We start from the raw sequence: 20,470 nt of genomic DNA, 5'->3' as shown, positions 1-20,470 counted from the left end.
CAGGTAGTCTAGTCAGGGGCGGCTCTTATGGTGTGCGGGTAGGACTTCCGCACAAGGCCCGTGATTTTGAGGGGCACAGGATTAAAAAAAATCGATATATATATATATATATATATATATATATATATATATATATATATATATATATATATATATATATATATATATATATATATATATATATATATATATATATATATATATATATATATATATATATAGGGTAGGGTTCCAGCGTGAACCTAATCCCATGTGTGAACTGCGTGAACTAATCTGGACCATTGATTTGCTTTTTAGTTAAGGGTATGATTGTAATTATATAAAAATTAGATTTAAATCATTATTTTAGTAATTGAATTAAGTTACATCTTTCCTATTTTAAAATCATTATCCACAATATCTTTTATTTCATTTTTATTTTCAGATTTTACCACCTGAATTCGGATTATGATTTTTAAGATCCGCGTAACCTTCATATTTCAACGGTATACACATGTGTACCTGGATATGAATTGAACAGTACACATGTGTACTCAGCATGGTACATATGTGTAAGTAGCTACATAATACATACATATAAACAAAACCTGTACAACTCTTTTATATTAAGCAAATAACAATTTCCATAATGTTTGCCAAACCAAAAAAAACATACAATTACAAGTTTCATTTTCGTGAAAACAATAAACGCAACATAATCGGAAAAATAAAAAAGACATAGTCTTTTACAACTATTCACCGCTTTGTATGCTGAATCATCCTTATCGACCAAGCAAATAAACATACGTGAATCATCTTTATCGACCTCATACGTGAATCATCCTTATCGACCTTCCATCTCCACTTTCCTCATTTACGACGTCTCCTATAATAACACAAAAAACTCAGCAATTAGTACTTTGCATAAGTCACAAGTGTACATCAACAACTTCACACATTCAATACACAAAACATGTAACAACTGTCACTAAAATCAATAATTAGGACGATAATTAGTCAATAAGAAAACCTTAATTGAGACACCCAAGTAATTCTGCATTGGCCCTAAAATTTTCAGAACAATCGGAAACAGGATCAGGGCCCCTAAAACTCAAGGGGGGCAAACGCTAGTTTAATAATTATCTAAAATAAACGTTGCAAAGTTCTGATTGGCTGAATTGTTGAATCACCCAAGCTATACCCGGGCCTAGGCAGCCTATGAATTAGACTGCTTAGCTTACGGACCGCAAGGGAAAGGGCTTACAGTCCGTAAGCATGTCCCAAAAATCACTATAAATAGCCGACCTTGGGACTTGAACTGAGAAATGAAAACGACGTAAAGTTGCTGTCTGTACGTCAAGTTAAGGCTGTAAAACTACAATAAACACACACACGATCACGAGGTGCTGCCGCAATCAGGGTAATAACTCGATCGCTATTACGATTCAACGTCCGATCGATTATAACTATCCAACGATTGTCTGAGTGCTGCTCAAATTGAGCTAATACTTATACTTTGTTATTCATTGTGATTTCGACTTGAATGTTTGAGTGCTGTTCGAATTCGGACTATGCTCTGTCATTCGTTGTGAATCCATTGAATTATTAAGTATTGCACTTATTAATTGTTGTGAGGGTTTAATCTCGTGAATTAACGTAACTGCTGAAATAGTTACTAACCCGTTTGTGTGTACATTGTTAATTAAATTAGGTTAATCACAGGCAAATCAGTAAGGCTTAAACTCTGCTCGTAAAATCTGCAAAGTGAGTCATTCTCTTTTTATCAACTGTTTTACAAAACTCCAAGTTATTTCAAAGTTATAATTACAGGGATTAAGTCTTTGTAATCACCAAGTTACAGCCGGTATGTGGGGTTTTGTATACATTACTTGATAATCTTCAACATTGGGGCAGCCAATGGGTGATATGACCATAATCACAGACACCACTGGACAGGTGGGCCAGTGGGTCGAGTGGTAAAGTACCGTGGGTAGTTGGTTTGATATCAGAAACATTGTAATCGCTCTTAATACTGTGAATTATAACTAATGGGTCGTTTTAGTAAAATGAATGATTCACTCAGTATTTCCCCGCTGACAAAACCTTTTTCAAACATGTTTTAGGTGATATGTTGTGAGCAAAGAAAGAGAAGTGCCGTGAAGCACTCCCAGCTTAGAAAAGTGGCTCAGTGTAAATAAATAAAAGAAACATGTTTTGAAAAATAAAGATTTCCCGGAGAAATCACATTATTGTAAATTTCGGGAGTTTATCCCTTAAGTTATAAAATGGGCAGTTTAAATTATTAAAAAGATCCTGTTTTACAAGACTTCCGTTGTCGCCTAAAACTGTAAATACCGCAGGATTTCTGTCCCGCGGCTCCTGAAACGGGTCAAACCGGGTCGGGGGCCATGACAGAAATAAGGTGGTATCACAGCCACTGTTTTAAGCTTACTGGTTAAGCTCACTGTTCTAATTGATTTAAGCCTATTAAAAAAAACAATTAGGAAAATTTTATTTGTCATTCTGTGAATATATGTGCATTAACTTATTAATTGTTGAAATTACAGTATGGGTAAACAAAAGATTTCTGCTATCTACCGCAAATTAGATAATACACCTAAAGAACAGGGAACCTCTTCCTCCAAATCTCCCACCAAGTTAGAGGAAGGAATCTTTGTCCGTAAGGCAAATTATGAAAACCCACTTACCCCGGAGAAAAGGAATTTGATTATTAGGAAGGGTCAAGAGAAAAAGAAACCCCAAACCAAGAGAGTGAGGTTTAACCCGGAGATTCAGGAAATTAGCAATAATCCACCAGGGGAAAATAACCTAGATGAAAAATGGGAAAATCTGTATCTACTCGCTACCGTAGCAGAAAATGCAAATCTTTAAACTCTAAATCTAGAAATAAGTACTTCCCAGTAAATAAAAAAATAAATCTGAGTGTGTCCTGTTTGCTGTTATGTTGTACAAATTGGTGTGCAATAAAAATGTTTCTTTGTTAAACTTTGTTCCAAAGTTCTAACTTAACATTTTGTGCATTTTTGCATATATATGCTACACAGCATGAGTGAGCTATCTGAGGCGTTTCAGAACCTCAACCTCTATCCTGTGCCAATTGAAGTCTCCCACAACTTCACTGGTTACATTGCCGACATAGAGGAACCTCTGGAATTCCAAGCTCCACCGCTGGAAAAAGCAAAACCTAAAAAGAGGAGAAGATATGTAGGGTGGAGAAAAGAGCGCAGAAGGAAACCTGCAACTAGGAGACTCCCTAAAATAGAAAATCCTGTAAGTATGAGCAAGGGAAAGGAAATAGAAACCGGAGAAAGTTCCAAACCAGTAGGGACATAAATAGGGATAGACCTAAAGCAAAAGGGAATAGAGATTGGAGAAAGCTCTAAACAGCCGGAGGAGATCACATTCCAGGACGAAATAGACCGTCTACTGGCCAATTGTGATGTCATAGAGCCTGTCACCAATAATCTCTTCTCTTACCCTGCCACAGCCCAATTCCCAATAAACCTAGAACCCGTGATTCCAGACCCACTAGTCCACACACGACCATTAGGCCAAATGGAAGAATGGTGGACCAATGACTGGCAATTCCAAAATATAGTCAATAGTCCCTATAGTTTTCTCCCACAGTTTGATCCAGAACCTGTCCCCAATCCGCCAATGAGCTATGAAAACCTGGCCGAACTTCATCAGTTTGGTGAAGAACTGATAGGCACTGGGAATAGGATCAGGGAAATTGGGGAGCAGATTTCCTGGAAGCATGACGAAAGGGAACGTCACTACTGAACTGTCAGTTGATCCAAGAATAGTGGGGAGGGTTGGAAAAGTTTGTTTGTATTATAACTAATACAGTAAAACTAACTCTGTAAAATGGGCAATAAAACAATGTAAGATAAAAAGGTGTGTATTGAAGCAGATATAATATATAAAACAAAACAGAAGTCGAGGCATCGACAATTTTGGTTATATTTGTATGTTGTAATAATCTATGTGTTTATCTGTGCTGATTTTGTTACCAATAATTAGATACTAATAATTCCTATCAATATAAATTAGCAGATGGAAAACGCTAGTAATGAACCAGTTAATGAAGAGAATCAATCTGAGCAAAATCAGGAAAACCAATACATGACTAGACAAGATATTGAAAATATCATCACTCAAGGGATAGCCAATGCTATTCCAGAAATCATGGCTGTTGCTAGGAAACCTGTTGAATCACAACAAATCATTACTAGTAAACGCATTCCCGAAGATAACGGCAGTAATAGCATAAATGGAGGCGGCAATCATGACACTCATGATCCGCAACAGGCCCCACTCCCTAAGAAAAGGAAAGCTGCAACGCCTGGTTGCACTTACAAAGAATTTCTTGCCTGTAAACCAGCAGAATTTGCAGGTAATGAAGGGGCAACTGCAACACTGCGTTGGTTAGAGAAAACCGAAGCAGTAATTGCAATAAGTAAATGTGCTGAAGAAGATCAAGTGATGTATGCGTCAAACTTGTTCAAAGAAGGGGCGCTAGAATGGTGGAACACAGTACTACAAGCAAAAGGAAGAAGAGTGGCCTATGCAATGAATTGGGACGAATTTAAGAGTCTTGTCGAAAGAAAACTCTGTCCCGAATACGAAAAGGAACAAATGGCAAACAAGTTCCTGAGTCATCGTATGATAGGCGTCGACTGTCGAGGATATACTTCGACATTCTTCGAATATGCGAGAGTGGTACCTAACCTGGCTTCGCCAGAACCGGTACTCATTTCCCGATATATTTGGGGATTAATCGGAGAAATCCGTAACATCGTTAAAGCTGCAAGACCACGCACTATTGACGATGTTGTAGAGTTAGCCAACACCTTAACCGATGAACTGGTGCGCACAAGAGAAGAAGATCGAAAGAAGGAATTGGCTCAGAAGATTACCCAGGGATTTCGTACGGGTAATAATAACCGCTTTAAAAAAAGAGGAACAGGGCAATCCTCAACCCCGCCATTCTGCAGAAATTGCAAGAGAAAGCATTTTGGAAGATGCAATATAACCTGCAATTTTTGCAATTCAGTAGGACATAGTTTCAGAATGAAATTGGCTAGTTATTCAACCATGCTCGAATCCTGTGTGATAAGAATTCCGTAGGATGATAATTAGTCAATAAGAAAACCTTAATTGAGACACCCAAGTAATTCTGCATTGGCCCTAAAATTTTCAGAACAATCGGAAACAGGATCAGGGCCCCTAAAACTCAAGGGGGGCAAACCCTAGTTTAATAATTATCTAAAATAAACGTTGCAAAGTTCTGATTGGCTGAATTGTTGAATCACCAAAGCTATACCCGAGCCTAGGCAGCCTATGAATTAGACTGCTTAGCTTACGGACCGCAAGGGAAAGGGCTTACGGTCCGTAAGCATGTCCCAAAAATCACTATAAATAGCCGACCTTGGGACTTGAACTGAGAAATGAAAACGACGTAAAGTTGCTGTCTGTACGTCAAGTTAAGGCTGTAAAACTACAATAAACACACACACGATCACGAGGTGCTGCCGCAATCAGGGTAATAACTCGATCGCTATTACGATTCAACGTCCGATCGATTATAACTATCCAACGATTGTCTGAGTGCTGCTCAAATTGAGCTAATACTTATACTTTGTTATTCATTGTGATTTCGACTTGAATGTTTGAGTGCTGTTCGAATTCGGACTATGCTCTGTCATTCGTTGTGAATCCATTGAATTATTAAGTATTGCACTTATTAATTGTTGTGAGGGTTTAATCTCGTGAATTGACGTAACTGCTGAATTAGTTACTAACCCGTTTGTGTGTACATTGTTAATTAAATTAGGTTAATCACAGGCAAATCAGTAAGGCTTAAACTCTGCTCGTAAAAAATATGCAAAGTGAGTCATTCTCTTTTTATCATCTGTTTTACAAAACTCCAAATTACTTTCAAAGTTATAATTACAGGGATTAAGTCTTTGTAATCACCAAGTTACAGCCGGTATGTGGGGTTTTGTATGCATTACTTGATAATCTTCAACATTGGGGCAGCCAATGGGTGATATGACCATAATCACAGACACCACTGGACAGGTGGGCCAGTGGGTCGAGTGGTAAAGTACCGTGGGTAGTTGGTTTGATATCAGAAACATTGTAATCGCTCTTAATACTGTGAATTATAACTAATGGGTCGTTTTAGTAAAATGAATGATTCACTCAGTATTTTCCCGCTGACAAAACATTTTTCAAACATGTTTCAGGTGATATGTTGTGAGCAAAGAAAGAGAAGTGCCGTGAAGCACTCCCAGCTTAGAAAAGTGGCTCAGTGTAAATAAATAAAAGAAACATGTTTTGAAAAATAAAGATTTCCCGGAGAAATCACATTATTGTAAATTTCGGGAGTTTATCCCTTAAGTTATAAAACGGGCAGTTTAAATTATTAAAAAGATCCTGTTTTACAAGACTTCCGCTGTCGCCTAAAATTTAAATACCGCAGGATTTCTGTCCCGCGGCTCCTGAAACGGGTAAAACCGGGTCGGGGGCCGTGACAAAACAAATATGAGATATCACAAAAACAGACGCTATACACATGTGTACATCGCATTAAAAACATAGCAAAACCAGAAATACACATGTGTACAGCGCCTTAAAAACAGAGCAAAATCAGAATACACATGTGTACAGCGCCTTAAAACCAGAGCAAAAATCAGAATACACATGTGTACAGCGACTTAAAAACAAGCAAAATCAGAAATACACATGTGTACATCGCCTTGAAGCAGAGCAAAATCAGAATATGGTGTAGCCAACATGCTTCTAGTACCTGAATTTCATGTTCAGAAATCAACCACAACGGTGACTTGGGCGACGACGACAAAACCTACCAGCTCCCAGTTACCGTTTTCAACACCTCCCTCTGTTCGTCAGTCAGAAACCCCTCAAGTGGCGTCACCATTTCCACTCGCAAACCCTACAAAAAAACCACAATCTCAACATTAATCATACTGAAATTCAAATCGAGTAAACGAAACACATAGTTTTGAGATATGAAACCCTAGATCTGAACTGAACAGAGACTGAACCGCACAAGCCGAAACAAACCAAACAAATCGGAATCCGAATTGAAGCTGTGCCACTAAAACCCATCCTCCTGTCGCGAACCCGAATCCTTGAATCTGCACCCGAAACCCACTGACGTGAGTCCGAGCCCAGCGTTACTGTCATCGGTCAACGTCTCCGACGGCCACCACTATTGCCGCCGCCGTCATCACTGCCCGCACCATCCCTATCGTCACCCATCGTCATCAATGTAAACAACCCACTGACGTGAGTCCGAGCACAGCGTTGCTGTCATCGGTCAACGTCTCCGACGGCCACCACTATTGCCGCCGCCGTCATCACTGCCCGCACCATCCCTATCGTCACCTATCGTCATCAATGTAAACAATTTGCAGAAAGTAAGAGGAAGCAGGGGAGGGTTTTCAGATATAGGCCACGGTGGCTGTGGTTGCCGGAGAAGAGATCGAGGGAGATAGCAGGGTTCTTTGAAACGATCCTTGGAAGGTGAGAGAGAAAATTGGATCTTCAAGAATATTGATTTATGAGATTGAACGTGATTTATTGAATAATTTAACATGTAAATTACAGTTATACCCTTTTTCCTTTAATTAAATGAAAACAATTAACCACATATTTACTATCATGCCCCTCATTTTAATCTAAAGATCATAAAAATCAAGGGCCCAGATCAGTTCACGCAGTTCACGCTTGGGATTTTGTTCACGTTTGAACCTAATCCTATATATATATATATATATATAGGGATATATATAGGGTGAAGTTATTGTAAAAAAGACCAAAAGTGTGAGAAAGGTAAGAAAGAATCTCAACCGTTAGATCTAAATTAATTGAAAAGGGTATAATTGTAAATGCATTAACAAATTTAAATATGGTAATCCTTGATTTAAGGACTTGAAGAGAGAAAATCCTGGATTTAAGGACTTATAACCGTCCATAAATATAACACCATTCAGAAAATATAACACCATTCAGCACAAAAATAACACCATTCAGCACAAAAATAACACCATTCAGCAGTAAATAAAAAAACACCATTCAGTACAAGAATATAACACCATTCAGCAGTAAAATAAAAAAAACACCATTCAGTAAAAAAATAACACCATTCAGTACAAAAATAACACCATTTAGTAAAAAATAACACCATTCAGTACAATAATAACACCATTCAGTACAAGAATATAACACTATTCAGTACAAAATAACACAATTCGATACAAAAATAACACCATTCAGTACAAAAAGACACCATTCACATACACACGGTAAACATATGTTGTAATGGAACCCATACATCGTGTCGTCGTGGAATCGAAAGACAACCCCATCCCACGTTAAATCGCCGGGACATAAAACGCATTAACAACTCACCTATATCTTCTGATCCGAAACAAACCGAGCAAAAACGAGATGCTCGCCAGTTCCTTCCTTGCACAGTGGCAACGATTCTGACAGGTAGTGACGGTTGTTCGTTGGTGATGTCGGTAAGCAGCGACGGGTATAAACGACAGTGGCTAGTGCAGCGGCAATCTCCGATGAAAACGAAAAGTGGAATTTGTGGAGAGAGAGAGATATTGTAGGGATTTTGATTGACAGTTTCTATTTTTGAATGTGTATAAAGACTTTATTGCCCCTAGAATTTACAATTCAGTCAAAAAAATAAACCAAATTTTACAATTTGGTCCCTATTAATCTCAACCATTAGATCAAAGATCTAATGGTGTAGATTCTTTCTTACCATTCTCACAGTTTTAGTCTTTTTTACAGGATCCTAACTCTATATATATATATATATATATATATATATATATATATATATATATATATATATATGTTATTTTTAGAAAAAAAATTGTAAATACATACAAATCCAATATAGAGGCTCATTATCAAATAGCTTTTTATGCTTTATAATTTACCCAACTTAACATTAGGTTTATTGGGTCCAACCAATACTAATATGATTTTAAAAAATAAAAATAAAAAAAAACAATTTTCGTTAAAGAATATGAGCACATTTTTCGAGCTCGAACAGGATACGTAAATTCTTAGAGACGCCACTAAGTCTAGTATGCGAACCAGAAGTCGAGAATATAGATATTTTTTGCTTTAATCGCAATTAATCTGTTAGATTTCTTAATTTCTTAAATATTAATGTACCTGGATTAAAAAAAAATAAAATGACACATAATGGAAAACAGATGGGCTTTGCTGTACATAGAGGCTATATAGCTGGAAATAACCATCACTAGTGTTTTAGTGGTGGTTACGGGTATTTAAGTTCCACCTATAACAGGTTCGGGTGAGTTTCTCCTCCAGGTCTTAAGTTCGAGTCTGGGTGATAGATGTTTCTCATTAAGTGGTTTAAATTGGAGACCCGATTAAAACAACGTAACTAAACCTTCCAACATTCACGAATAATTCACACCCTTAAAACTGCAAATACTTTAAAAAAGACTGGCGATTATGGATTTTAGAGTGGCTATTTATCAGCAGCAATGCAACGTCACCACTGACCACCCACCCAGGCAGGCCCTCTTCGGAAATCAATCGTTGTTTAACACATGGGTCATGACTTCAATTCTAGTCTTTCATTTTCTCAATTATTAGACCATGTGTAGTGGTAGAACCTTATAATGCCCCCACCATGGGGCATTATACGACACGTGGCGTCCTAGTCAGCAAGGGGGCATTATAGCAAAAGTGGTGTAGTGGGTATAATGCCCCATAATGCCCATTCAATCATAAAAAAAAAAAAAAAAAAAAAGAAATCAAAAGTGGCTACACTTGTTCCCTTTCCATTGGCCCATTCAATCAAAAGTGGCTACACAATTTGTAGTGTGGGCGTTTTGAAGAAAACGCCGAAACCATTTTTTTTCAAAATTTTTGCAATAAAACGCCCCATGTAGTGGTAGTGGGGGCGTTTTAGGGCGTTATTTTTCAATTTTTTTTAAAAATCACGCCCCACTACACATGGTCTTAACGTCATATTTTCTTTCTCCTATATTTTAATATGACAGTGAAAAATGCATTTATTCTTCTCGGTATCTCTTATCATCGTAAGAACTCTTTTCAAAGGAGCGAGCTAATTGTAATCTTTTTAGTAAGAGATGATGAAAAAGCTAAACATAAGATAACTTTACTAAAAAATTGTAGTATAATCAGAGATTTTAAGGTCTTGTTACAAGAATTCGAAACACGAAAAAACTTATAAACCATGTTAGATGTCATGTATGAAATCACACTATACTAGTATTTTTTTTACATTTATAAATGTATAAACAACTTAGAGATGTTAAGTTTGTGTTATATGATATTAAACACGACAAAAGAAAAATGTTAGCTTATATGAATCTTAGATGATTTTCCAAACTAACGATGTGTAATCCTGTTTTTAATGGCAGAAATATATATTATAAGAGAAACGGAAACTATTTGGAATTAGTTATTTTGAAATTTCTTTGGAAATAACGTGTGTATGTTGAGGGTATGAATTCCAACAAGGTATCCAAGTAGCCTTGAGTAGGGATGAGCAAAATGGACTCGGTACCGGTACTGAATTTACCGAACCAGGTACCTTTTCGGTACCGATTCGGTATCGACTTTTAACATTTTTGGTACCGATTCGGTACCGGTCCGGTACGGTACCGGTATTTACCGGTTTTTTCCCACAAATAACGGTACCGAACCGGTACCGGTACCGAACCGTACCGAACCGGGTATATTCGGTACCGGTACCGGTACCCACTTTTGAGGATTTTCGGTACCGGTTCTTTTGGTACCGGTACCGGTTCGGTACCGGACGGTACTGAGCTCATCCCTAGCCTTGAGCCTTGACCCAAGGGATTTGGCACCATTGTAACAGGGGCAGACCTAGCTTTACAACAGGGGCAGCCTCCGTTACCCCTTAACACTCCGGTGATAGTGTAATTTTTGGGAAAATTTGACGTTTTTTTTCATTTCGTTACCCTTTTTTGAAACGTTGTTCCTATAATGCTTTTCTAGATCCGTAACAGGGGCAGACCTAGCTTTATAATAGGGGTAGCCTCCGCTACCCCTTAACGCTCCGGCAGTAGTGTAACTTTTGGGAAAATTTGACGTTTTTTTTTCATTTCGTTACCCTTTTTGAAACGTTGTCCCTATATAATTTTCTAGATCCGCCACAACATCGAAATATGTCACCAAATGTATCGAGTCACCTTCCACCCGTAGTGGGGGGTTTTTGGGTGGTTTTCCCAAAAAAATGCCCCACAACACCCAAGGACCGCTCCCGCGGGTTTTTTTTTTCAAAAAAAAAAAGCATATGACGTCCTTTTTCCATGCCTCTTCTTGAATTGGTTGGCCAATATCCTTTTTTGATGGTTTTTTTATTTAACTTTTTATACCCCTTTAACATAATTCCCCACAATGCCCACATCCCCACTAAGACCATGCGTAGTGGTTATGGTGAATAATGCCACACCCTTGGGCGTTGTTTGCAACGTGTCGTCCTAGTAAGCAAATGGGCGTTTTGAAGAAATGGGCGTAGTGGGATAATGCTCCCACACTTGGGCGTTGTTCGACACGTGACACTCCCTTAATTAACCAATTATTATTTTTCTTTAATTTTTAAAAGAAAAAAACATTCATTGGCCAACAATCCTTCTCTCAGGTGTTATTTTTAAAACGCTCTGGCAGTTTTTTGGTCAAAAAACGCCTATGGGGGCGGAGATTCCGGTGTGCTCTGGCGTTTTCATCCCAAAAAAGCCCAATTTTGAACGATTACGGATGGTCTAAACCAATTTTAGAAAAACGCCTCATAATGCTCTATTGCTGACTGGATTGCCACATGACGCAAAACGCACAAAGATGAAAACATTATTTGTGTCTTCCAACTTATGTATTAGAGTTAAACAAAAGGTGATAAACTACTTCGGGAACCTTTCCACATGAACAAGTAATGGAACCTCTTCTTGATAGAGAACTAATGGTGTATAATCAACGTAAGAATGTTGAGCTCATGTTATATGAATGAATATACATGCTAACACGACAAAAACTTAAAAATCACTTGAGAGATACGGAACCTGCCTGATATGGCTATATTTTTTCTTAATTAAATAACAAATTTTTAAAACTTATTTATAAAAGGCAATAAAATAGTACATTAAATTAAATTATATAATAATTCTCACACAACACATTTTACTATAATCTACAAATTCCTCTTATTTATTCATCTACCAATTAATTCTAATTCTAAATTTCCATATTTATTGAAATGAAATGAAATGTAAATTCACAGGGGACAAGTAAATTAAAGAACCATAGCTGCTGCAGATAGTAGGACGGCGGCGCGTTGTCGTGTGTGGGTGGTGGTTGTATAATTCAGTCAGACGTAATTGCATCATCAATGACACCATAACTACACCGTTCCACCACCTCTTTAACCACCACCTCACCTCACCTCACCTCACTCCCACCCAAACACCATGAAGTTCATGAAGCTCGGTTCCAAACCTGATGCATTTCATTCCGATTACGATTCATATACCGTCAGGTATCACAACACAATCACACAACACTTCATTATGTAATTCCGTGTATAAATTTGTTTACAATTTCAGGTGCGTTTCATCTGATCTGGTGACGGACTTTACCGTCATAGTTGATAATATCAAATTTCATCTTCACAAGGTAATCAACTATTGAACTGATTCCTGAAACAGAATTTCTTTTGAATTATTTTCGTTCTACTAAACTATTTAGTTTTTTGCTGTAGTTTCCGCTTCTTTCTAAAAGCAACAGATTACAGAAGCTAGCGTTAACCTCAACCGAAGATAACTCTAACGACGTTCAACTCATCCAGTTTCCTGGAGGACCTAAAATTTTCGAGATCTGTGCAAAATTCTGTTACGGAATGACGGTTTCCATCAGTCCGTACAACGTCGTGGCCGTCCGTTGCGCGGCGGAGTATCTTGAGATGACGGAGGATATCGAAAGAGGCAACTTAATATTCAAAATCGATGTGTTTTTCAATTCGAGTATTCTCAGTAGCTGGAAGGACTCCATTATCGCACTGCAAACTACCACAGCTCTTCCAGAATATTCTGAAGATCTCGAGATCACGAGTAAATGCATACAATCAGTTGTTTTGAAAACCGCTGTAGATCCGGCGTGTGTTAACTGGTCGTATACGTATAATCGTAAACTCGATGCGGTTGATAAGGTGCAGGAGGTGGAGACTGGATCGGTTCCGAAGGATTGGTGGATTGAAGATCTGTGTGAACTGGATGTTGATGTTTATAAGCGTGTAATGTTTGCTGTGATTGCGAAGAAACGAGTTGAAGGTGGCGTGATTGGTGAGGCGTTGAAGATGTATTGTGTCCGGTGGTTACCGGATTGTAATGATCGAGTTGAATGTGATGATCGTGTTGAGAAGTATAAATCGTTGATTGAAGCGGTTATAAGCTTGTTAACACATGACAAAGGAGTCGATTGTTCGTGTAGTTTTTTACTGAAACTGCTTAAGGTGTCGGTATTGGTCGGGGTTGATCGGTTGCTATGTAAGGATTTGATTAGAGATATTGGTTTGAAGCTCGATGAAGCATCGGTTCGTGATCTATTGATTCCAGCTGAAGATGCTCAAACGGTTTACGATGTTGAACTTGTGCAGGAGCTTGTGGATCTGTGTTTTAGTCGTAAAAGTAGTGAAGAAGATGAGAAGAATGATGTCGTTTTGATTAGTCCACAGCGGTGCAAAACCATCGGTCGTTTGATCGATGGTTACCTTGCAGAAGTTGCAAGTGATCGGAACCTCTCACACACTGTTTTCACAGCGTTATCACGGTCGATCCCTGATGCTGCTAGACCGGTACATGATGGAATCTATGGCGCTGTTGACGTTTACTTGAAAGAACACCCGACGTTAACTAAAGTTGAAAAGAAGAAAGTTTGTGAGTTAATTGATGTGAAAAAGTTGTCAGCACACGCGTCCATACACGCTGCACAGAACGATCGGCTTCCGCTGCGAATGGTGGTGCAGATCCTGTTCCACGAGCAGGTTCGAGCCACTGCTGCGATCAAAGAGGCAGCACGTGCCAACCGGGCGCAGGAACAAGACTGGGAGATTAAAATGCCGCTGCGTTCTAAGTCGCTAAGAACACCTTCACGGATGAGGTTTAGTGATGGGGATGTGAAGGAGGTGTCGAGTGGTGGTAGCATGCGGTTGCTGCCATCAAGTTCACGGAGGTTTTTGGATAGGTTTTGGGTGGTGGGGATGGGTCAGCGGCATGGAGAGAGCAAGAGCACCGGGACGTCTGGTAGTTCGCAATCTAAGTCTTCGAGTTCATCGTCAAGGAAACAGAGGTATTCGATTTCTTAAACGGCAGATTATGTTTCTGGGGCTAGGTTTAGTTTGTTTTAAAACAAATTTGTTTCAGTAGATGTATAAAAAGCATGAGGTGATTTAGGTGTAGGAAGATGTTAACATGCCTTTTCATTTTTGTATTTTAATAAATTCAGTTCTATTTTCATAGTATGCTTATGAGTTGATTGCATGAATTGTCTGGTGGTGTTTTTAAATCCTTATTGCTTAGTTCTTATATGGGTAATGTTGAGGTAACATATTTGTGCAAGTGTTTGAATGAAATGTTGCCCACAAGTTGTACAACATATACCTACAATACATTTTACAAGCAGTAAATGAACATGGTACCACACAATGATAAATGGGTTGTTGCCATGTTAGGCATTGCTCTCATCATCTATAACTGTAAACAATACAATAAGGGGGTGGGGGTCGGGGTGCTCCACTTTCCATCACTCACCTCACCCAATCATCAAACGCCACATCATCGAGCTTGGTTCCATCACTAGTGATGGATTTTAGTGGGGGTGCCCATCACTAGCTTGGTCCCTCCCCAACGGTCACATTCCCAACGTTCACCTCTCTTCTTCACACGTGATGACGAGCACACGTTTTGGCCACCACTTGTGGTCACCATTCCACCACGGTTCACCACGGAGCGCCCCCCCCCCCCCCCCCCAAGTAGGGATAATCCCGTTTGTATTGTGGAACCCCTTTACTCATCACAAATTCATAACGAAACATTGTCTCGTACTATAGGGGTGTCGTCCACAAGGATCCATAGCTCGCATACAATGTAACATCCACAAATTCGATCCATAAAAAACCCAAGTTTCTTTTAATCTAATTACAAAGTTCAATTTCAACATGGGAACTAAAATTGTGAATTAGTCAAATTCAATGCTGTTTTCTGATTATTTGCACGATACGTGAACCATTATAAACATATCTCTAGAATCATTGTTCTTAGTATTGGTGTATGTGATGGTCATAGACAGTTCACAATAAATATCTTTACATACCATGACTGATGATCATAGTCCTCTATATTTTTACAGTTATGATAAAAGCTTGTTTCATAATATATATCATATTTAGAACTATTTCAAAACATTGGTTCCCCACGCACATGTGATAATGTAAATATTGAAGAATCAAAGGAGGGACATGTTTCATGGCCACTGAAACTGATGTTGCATCTTCTAACGTGGTGTTTTACAGCTATATAATGACAACTATATTTTATAGAGGAAAAGATCATTATTTTTTGACAAAAAAAAAAGAGAACTTAAAAAAAGTTAAAAAGATGAATTATCAAGATCATCCCAACAGATCTATCTTCTATCTACACCTTCTAAGACCTTTGATTCAGGATTTTGAGCAAGTATTAGAGTGCAATTGCTATGTGAATTATAATTGCAAAAAATAGGTTAAGTGGTTAACCAAACCAAAAGAGACCAACCCGAAAACCACTAACCGGCTATTTCAGTTTAGGTTCAAGAAAATGTTCAACATATCCGATTAACTATCGATAAACAGAATATGACGAACCCATTTCAAAACTAACAACGAATTAGAAAAAAAAAAAAAAAAACTATAACCGAAACCCTAGCCAAAGATGCATGTCTTTATTACATAAAACCGGTTAAATACACACTGGTTTTAAGCAATCATAATAACAAAGCTCAAACGTCGAAAACACTCATAAGCACGACACTTAAACACACAACATAAAAAAAACCATTCCACAGTTCGGTAACTCTATCAAGAACAAAACCGGTTCAAGAAGAACGAGCATAGCGTACACAAATACGCCTCTGAATCGGCCCTCTACACGAAGGGCAATCCTTCATTCCTTGCTTTTCATGAATCTCATTGCATGTTTTACACACAACTTGATGTGCGCACGGGAGAAAAACAACACACATTTCCTCCGATAAACACATCACACACTCACGTTCCCGCTTCACACCCCCGCTACCATGAAAATCATTGGCCACTTTGGAGATTGCAGGCGGTTGAGATTCATGTCGTGGAGGTGAAGTTCTAACATCGGCATAGCTTCCATCAACACCTCCCTTTAAAGCGGCTATTTTTAATGAATCGGTTTTTAAACTCAGCACTGAGATTTCCTTTTCAAGTTTTTCTACATCTTCTTTGTATCTTTGAAGATTATTATCCGCTTTTAATCTGGTTAAATCCTCCCTTAATTTAGCTGTAGATTCGGCCTCTAACCGGCCTATCCTATATGATGTGGCTTGGCTGATTAGTTCCTCTTTCGCCTTTTCTTCTTGTTTCCATCGAGTCTGCAATTTTAGTAAAAGCTGTTGGATTTTTTTTTACCAAGTAAAACATATAATATACAGTATAATCATTTAAAACCTCGAATAAGATTATCATAAAAAAGTATTCTTCTACCTATTTGGAAAACTAGTTCAGAGATTACATAAAAATATTTGAAGATTAACAATTTTTTCGCTTAAAATGCCATTTTCTTCCCTCATGTTAGGCCAATTTTGCGACTTTCATCCAAAGGTTTGTTTTTCCGCATCTGGATCCAAAAGTTTTGAAATCTTGCCATTTTCATCCGGCTCATTAACTCCATTCATTTTTCTCCGTTAAGTCAAGGGTATTTTTGTTTTTTTTGTTAATTTAAAGGGCAACTCAGTCTTTTTTTGTCGTACGTACAAGAATTTAGCATAATGTACAACTATTCAAAAAACCGAATTGCCCTTTAAGTTACAAAAATGACAAAAATACCCCTGACTTAACGGAGAAAAATGGATAGAGTTAACGATCCGGATGAAAATGACAAAATTTCAAACCTTTTGTATCCATATGCGGAAAAACAAACCTTTGGACGAAAGTTGCAAAACTGGCCAAACCTCAAGGACGAAAATGACATTTTACTCTTTTTTTTTTCATTTAAACTTTTATGAATCCAGCATACTAAACTCTACCTTAAAACACAACATACCTCAACTTGCTCTTGTTGTTCTTTAACTAATTCCAGATCTTGTTGTAACTGCGTCACCTTACGTCTTTCGGCTAAAAGCTCATCATGAAACAACGTTTTGACCTTCTCCCATGACTGAAACTGCGTCAACGTTTTTTTCTCTCTCTTGGACACCTCTTCACAGCTGGCAGCTGACTCAGCAGCCCGTAAATTGGCAGCCTCCATCTCCCGCCTTAAACTAGAATTCTCCACTTTCAACCTTCGAACAGCATTATTTGCTCGTTCCACCTGTCCACTAGCTTTGCACAAAGCATTCTCCATTTCCGTTAGTTTCTTCATCGTATTATCTTCCAACATTTTTTTTTCTTTTTTTAATCTCTCAACTTCTTCTTTCTCTAATCTAAGCGTTTTCAGTTCCGCCTTATCTTTACCGAGCCTACGAGCCACCTGCATAACCTTCTGGTTCGCCCATTCGGTCCATTCTTGCATCTGGTTCTGCAGCTCGTGCACCCTCGGTACCAGCTTCATAACTATTTCATCTTTTGTAGTATGCGGGGCCCACTGCTTAAAAGACTTGTCGCACGGTACGGCTGAAAAGCTAGGTCTAGAAACATCACGCACTTGAGCAACATTTTGTTTTCGTGGGGCCGAAAGAGATAATTCGGTTTCGGCTTGTAATAATACAGGAGGGTTATCGGTTTTTGGCAACACAGTTTCAGTTGTATTTTCCTGAGGCAAACCGGACCCCACTCCCTTACTCATTTTCAAAGAGAGATTTTTAAGATTGATACCGGTAGATTCCGATACGGACTTTAGTTTCTTATCTAAAAGTAAACCACCGAAGTTAGTGAGTTTTCCGGATCTTAAAACCCCTTTAGAACCATACGTACGATAACTTTTCTCCAAATGAACGGACTTTTGTCTAATTATAGATTCTCGTTTATTAATTCCGATAATCTTTCTACCACTTACGGCTTTTTCTTCATGATTTTGAGACGAGGGGCTGAAAGATTTACCAACCGTTCGATGTGCAGACTCATGGTTCTCTTTTTCTGATGAAAATTTATTTAACACAAATGGTGATTTCGGTTTCGGGTTATGAACTTCCGCCTTAAAGGGCGTTACGGGTGCTTCTAAAGGGGTATTATTGGGATTTTGAGGACTTACGGTACTACTGGCTTCCTTTTTCTGATTCGTTTCTGATGAATCGGAGACGCAACTATTTGACGCATCATCACCGACTAAACTATTTAACGACTCACTATCCAATGTGCAAGCGTGCGACACATTCATGTCGGAAACCAACAAGCACCACATTGCATCCCCGGTGCTGAAAAACGGTCTGACTTCACGAACCAAACAGACCAATTCCGCTAATATGTATTTCTCCATTTGCTGTAAATCCTCAAAGTGATGTTCCCTTAACGAATCAACCTCTTGACCATTTCGAAGAAAAACCAAAGTATTGTTGACTATATCCGTTACCGCATCTTTACAACCGTAACAAAGACCCGATCTCAAAACAGCCTTAATAGCAACTTCTTCGGTGTAACCAAACGAAACTATTTTCTTAATCGCACTTTTAAAAATCGTGTCCAAATTCGCTAACACAAGTTCTTCCAACTGCGATTCCGTAAGATCACTCCAATCAGCATCATGAAACCCGTCACTCGGTTCCATCTCGGGCGCATTATGATTCGACCCTAACCCTCCCGAACACGATAGACCCAAGTCAAGGTCAACGGAACTTGCACCCTCGCAACCGAAACTACACATATCACACTCATTTGCGTGTTCGTTCACAAAACTCTCAGCAGCAAATTCATAACCCAAGCATTCATTTTGCAATTGTGAAACCGTTTTATTTAGATCCGTCACAGGCGGCGGATCAGCCCTAAACTTTCTCTTATTCCTACTCCCCTTTTCTTGCACCATCATAACCGGTGACACACGACTCGAACTACTACTATTACCACTACACGATTTCGCAACAAGTGACGCCATTTTTCGCAGCTGCAGAACAAAATATCTCAATAAACTTAACAACTGACAATGCAATTAACTATCAACATATAAAATATATTAACATTGTTACAGCTTCTTCAAATCAGATTAGTATGCATTTTGACTTTGACTTTGACTTTAAAAAAATCCCCAATTGGTCTTGAAATTGTTCAAAACAACAATACACTGATCAGAATATATAACACAGCTTAATAAAACACAAAAAATTAAAACTTTTACAAAAAAAAAAAAAAAAAAACAATAAACAAAACTGTAATCATACCAGAAATGTTATCAAGAATCTGAATCAAGGAGAAATTAGCGAACTTTCTGCAACCGACAATAAATAAAAAGGTGATTTCGAATCGTTAATTACACTTTGTTCGATCGGAAAGATCAATTCGATTAAAGATCGAATAATAATAATAATAATAAGTAATGGAAGAAAGATATAATAATCATGAAGGAGAAATCGAAGTTTGTTGAGATCCCTAACAAGTGTATATAGATAGAGAAATATAGAGGCAAAAATGTAAGATTGGAGACGTAATCGTGTACCTTTTCACGATCGAGGGTTCCAGCAAATTGAAGTTTCGATCTCTTGTTTTGTTTCTCTCTCTTCTTGGTATGCTTGGAAATTTTGTGTGTTTTATTTTACCTGAAAGAAACAAGTCTTCTTGTTGTTTTGGTTTTTGTTTCACGAAAAATTTATTAATTAATTTACCACTTAAAAGTTGATAGATGAAAAAAAAAAAAACCCTAGCTACGGGGAAATATATGGGACGGGTATATTTAAAGTTTGATGGGTATGTATGGGTTGGGTATGTAATTAGTTTTAAATTTTTTAGAGTTAAATGCTTGGTTAGTCTATATGGTTTGCAAATATTGCAGATTTAGTCTTAGTGGTTTATTAATTACAGAGTTGGTTACAGTGGTTGCAAATTTTGCACTCGGGTGATCCTTATCACTAACCCATATTAATTTTCTCAGTTAAATGTAAGTGAAATGACTAGATTGCCCCTAAAACCTTCAAAAAAATAAAAAATAAAAACCAAACCAACCGCTTATTATGTTACCCATCTTTTCCGGCG

At 38.1% G+C, this 20,470-nt stretch overlaps 2 protein-coding genes and 1 long non-coding RNA gene across 4 annotated transcripts; 1 reads left to right on the top strand and 2 right to left on the bottom strand.

Moving 5' to 3' along the window:
* Window positions 1–825: 825 nt before the first annotated feature.
* On the bottom strand, window positions 826–7,226 carry LOC118479746. The gene is made up of 3 exons (XR_004860385.1): window positions 7,045–7,226; window positions 6,815–6,961; window positions 826–865 (listed from the first exon to the last, which is right to left on the bottom strand). It is a non-coding gene; the product is annotated as an uncharacterized LOC118479746 (long non-coding RNA).
* A 5,086-nt stretch (window positions 7,227–12,312) lies between these two features.
* LOC110865123 (BTB/POZ domain-containing protein NPY1) lies at window positions 12,313–14,604 on the top strand. Its single transcript, XM_022114344.2, has 3 exons — window positions 12,313–12,610; window positions 12,678–12,747; window positions 12,833–14,604. Exons 1-3 carry the CDS (start codon window positions 12,543–12,545, stop codon window positions 14,432–14,434), a joined length of 1,740 nt encoding a protein of 579 aa, XP_021970036.1. The 5' UTR covers window positions 12,313–12,542; the 3' UTR covers window positions 14,435–14,604.
* A 1,424-nt stretch (window positions 14,605–16,028) lies between these two features.
* Window positions 16,029–20,084, bottom strand: LOC110865122 (putative E3 ubiquitin-protein ligase RF298). Of its 2 annotated transcripts, XM_022114342.2 has the most exons (4): window positions 19,938–20,083; window positions 19,663–19,709; window positions 17,397–19,388; window positions 16,029–16,725 (listed from the first exon to the last, which is right to left on the bottom strand). In XM_022114342.2, exons 3-4 carry the CDS (start codon window positions 19,377–19,379, stop codon window positions 16,201–16,203), a joined length of 2,508 nt encoding a protein of 835 aa, XP_021970034.1. In that variant the 5' UTR covers window positions 19,380–19,388; window positions 19,663–19,709; window positions 19,938–20,083; the 3' UTR covers window positions 16,029–16,200. The 2 variants fall into 2 exon arrangements, with proteins under 2 accessions (XP_021970034.1, XP_021970035.1); XM_022114343.2 differs by lacking the exon at window positions 19,663–19,709 and having other exon boundaries at window positions 19,938–20,084.
* Window positions 20,085–20,470: the final 386 nt, after the last annotated feature.

This window comes from Helianthus annuus, chromosome 6 (genome assembly GCF_002127325.2).
Source record: "Helianthus annuus cultivar XRQ/B chromosome 6, HanXRQr2.0-SUNRISE, whole genome shotgun sequence".
In the NCBI taxonomy this organism is placed as follows: domain Eukaryota; kingdom Viridiplantae; phylum Streptophyta; class Magnoliopsida; order Asterales; family Asteraceae; genus Helianthus; species Helianthus annuus.
The sequence above is the reverse complement of the archived record's forward strand: the minus strand, read 5'-3'. Positions and strand labels throughout refer to the sequence as shown.

What these genes read in the sequence shown, in the direction of transcription:
- LOC110865123 (XM_022114344.2), top strand. Translation starts at nt 12,543, where the DNA reads ATGAAGTTCATGAAGCTCGGTTCCAAACCTGATGCATTTCATTCCGAT. An exon ending in TACGATTCATATACCGTCAG is followed by an intron (nt 12,611 to 12,677) that starts GTATCACAACAC and finishes TTACAATTTCAG; the next exon opens with GTGCGTTTCATCTGATCTGG. An exon ending in TCAAATTTCATCTTCACAAG is followed by an intron (nt 12,748 to 12,832) that starts GTAATCAACTAT and finishes TTTTTGCTGTAG; the next exon opens with TTTCCGCTTCTTTCTAAAAG.
- LOC110865122 (XM_022114343.2), bottom strand. Translation starts at nt 19,379, where the DNA reads ATGGCGTCACTTGTTGCGAAATCGTGTAGTGGTAATAGTAGTAGTTCG. An exon ending in AACAACAAGAGCAAGTTGAG is followed by an intron (nt 16,726 to 17,396) that starts GTATGTTGTGTT and finishes CTAAAATTGCAG; the next exon opens with ACTCGATGGAAACAAGAAGA.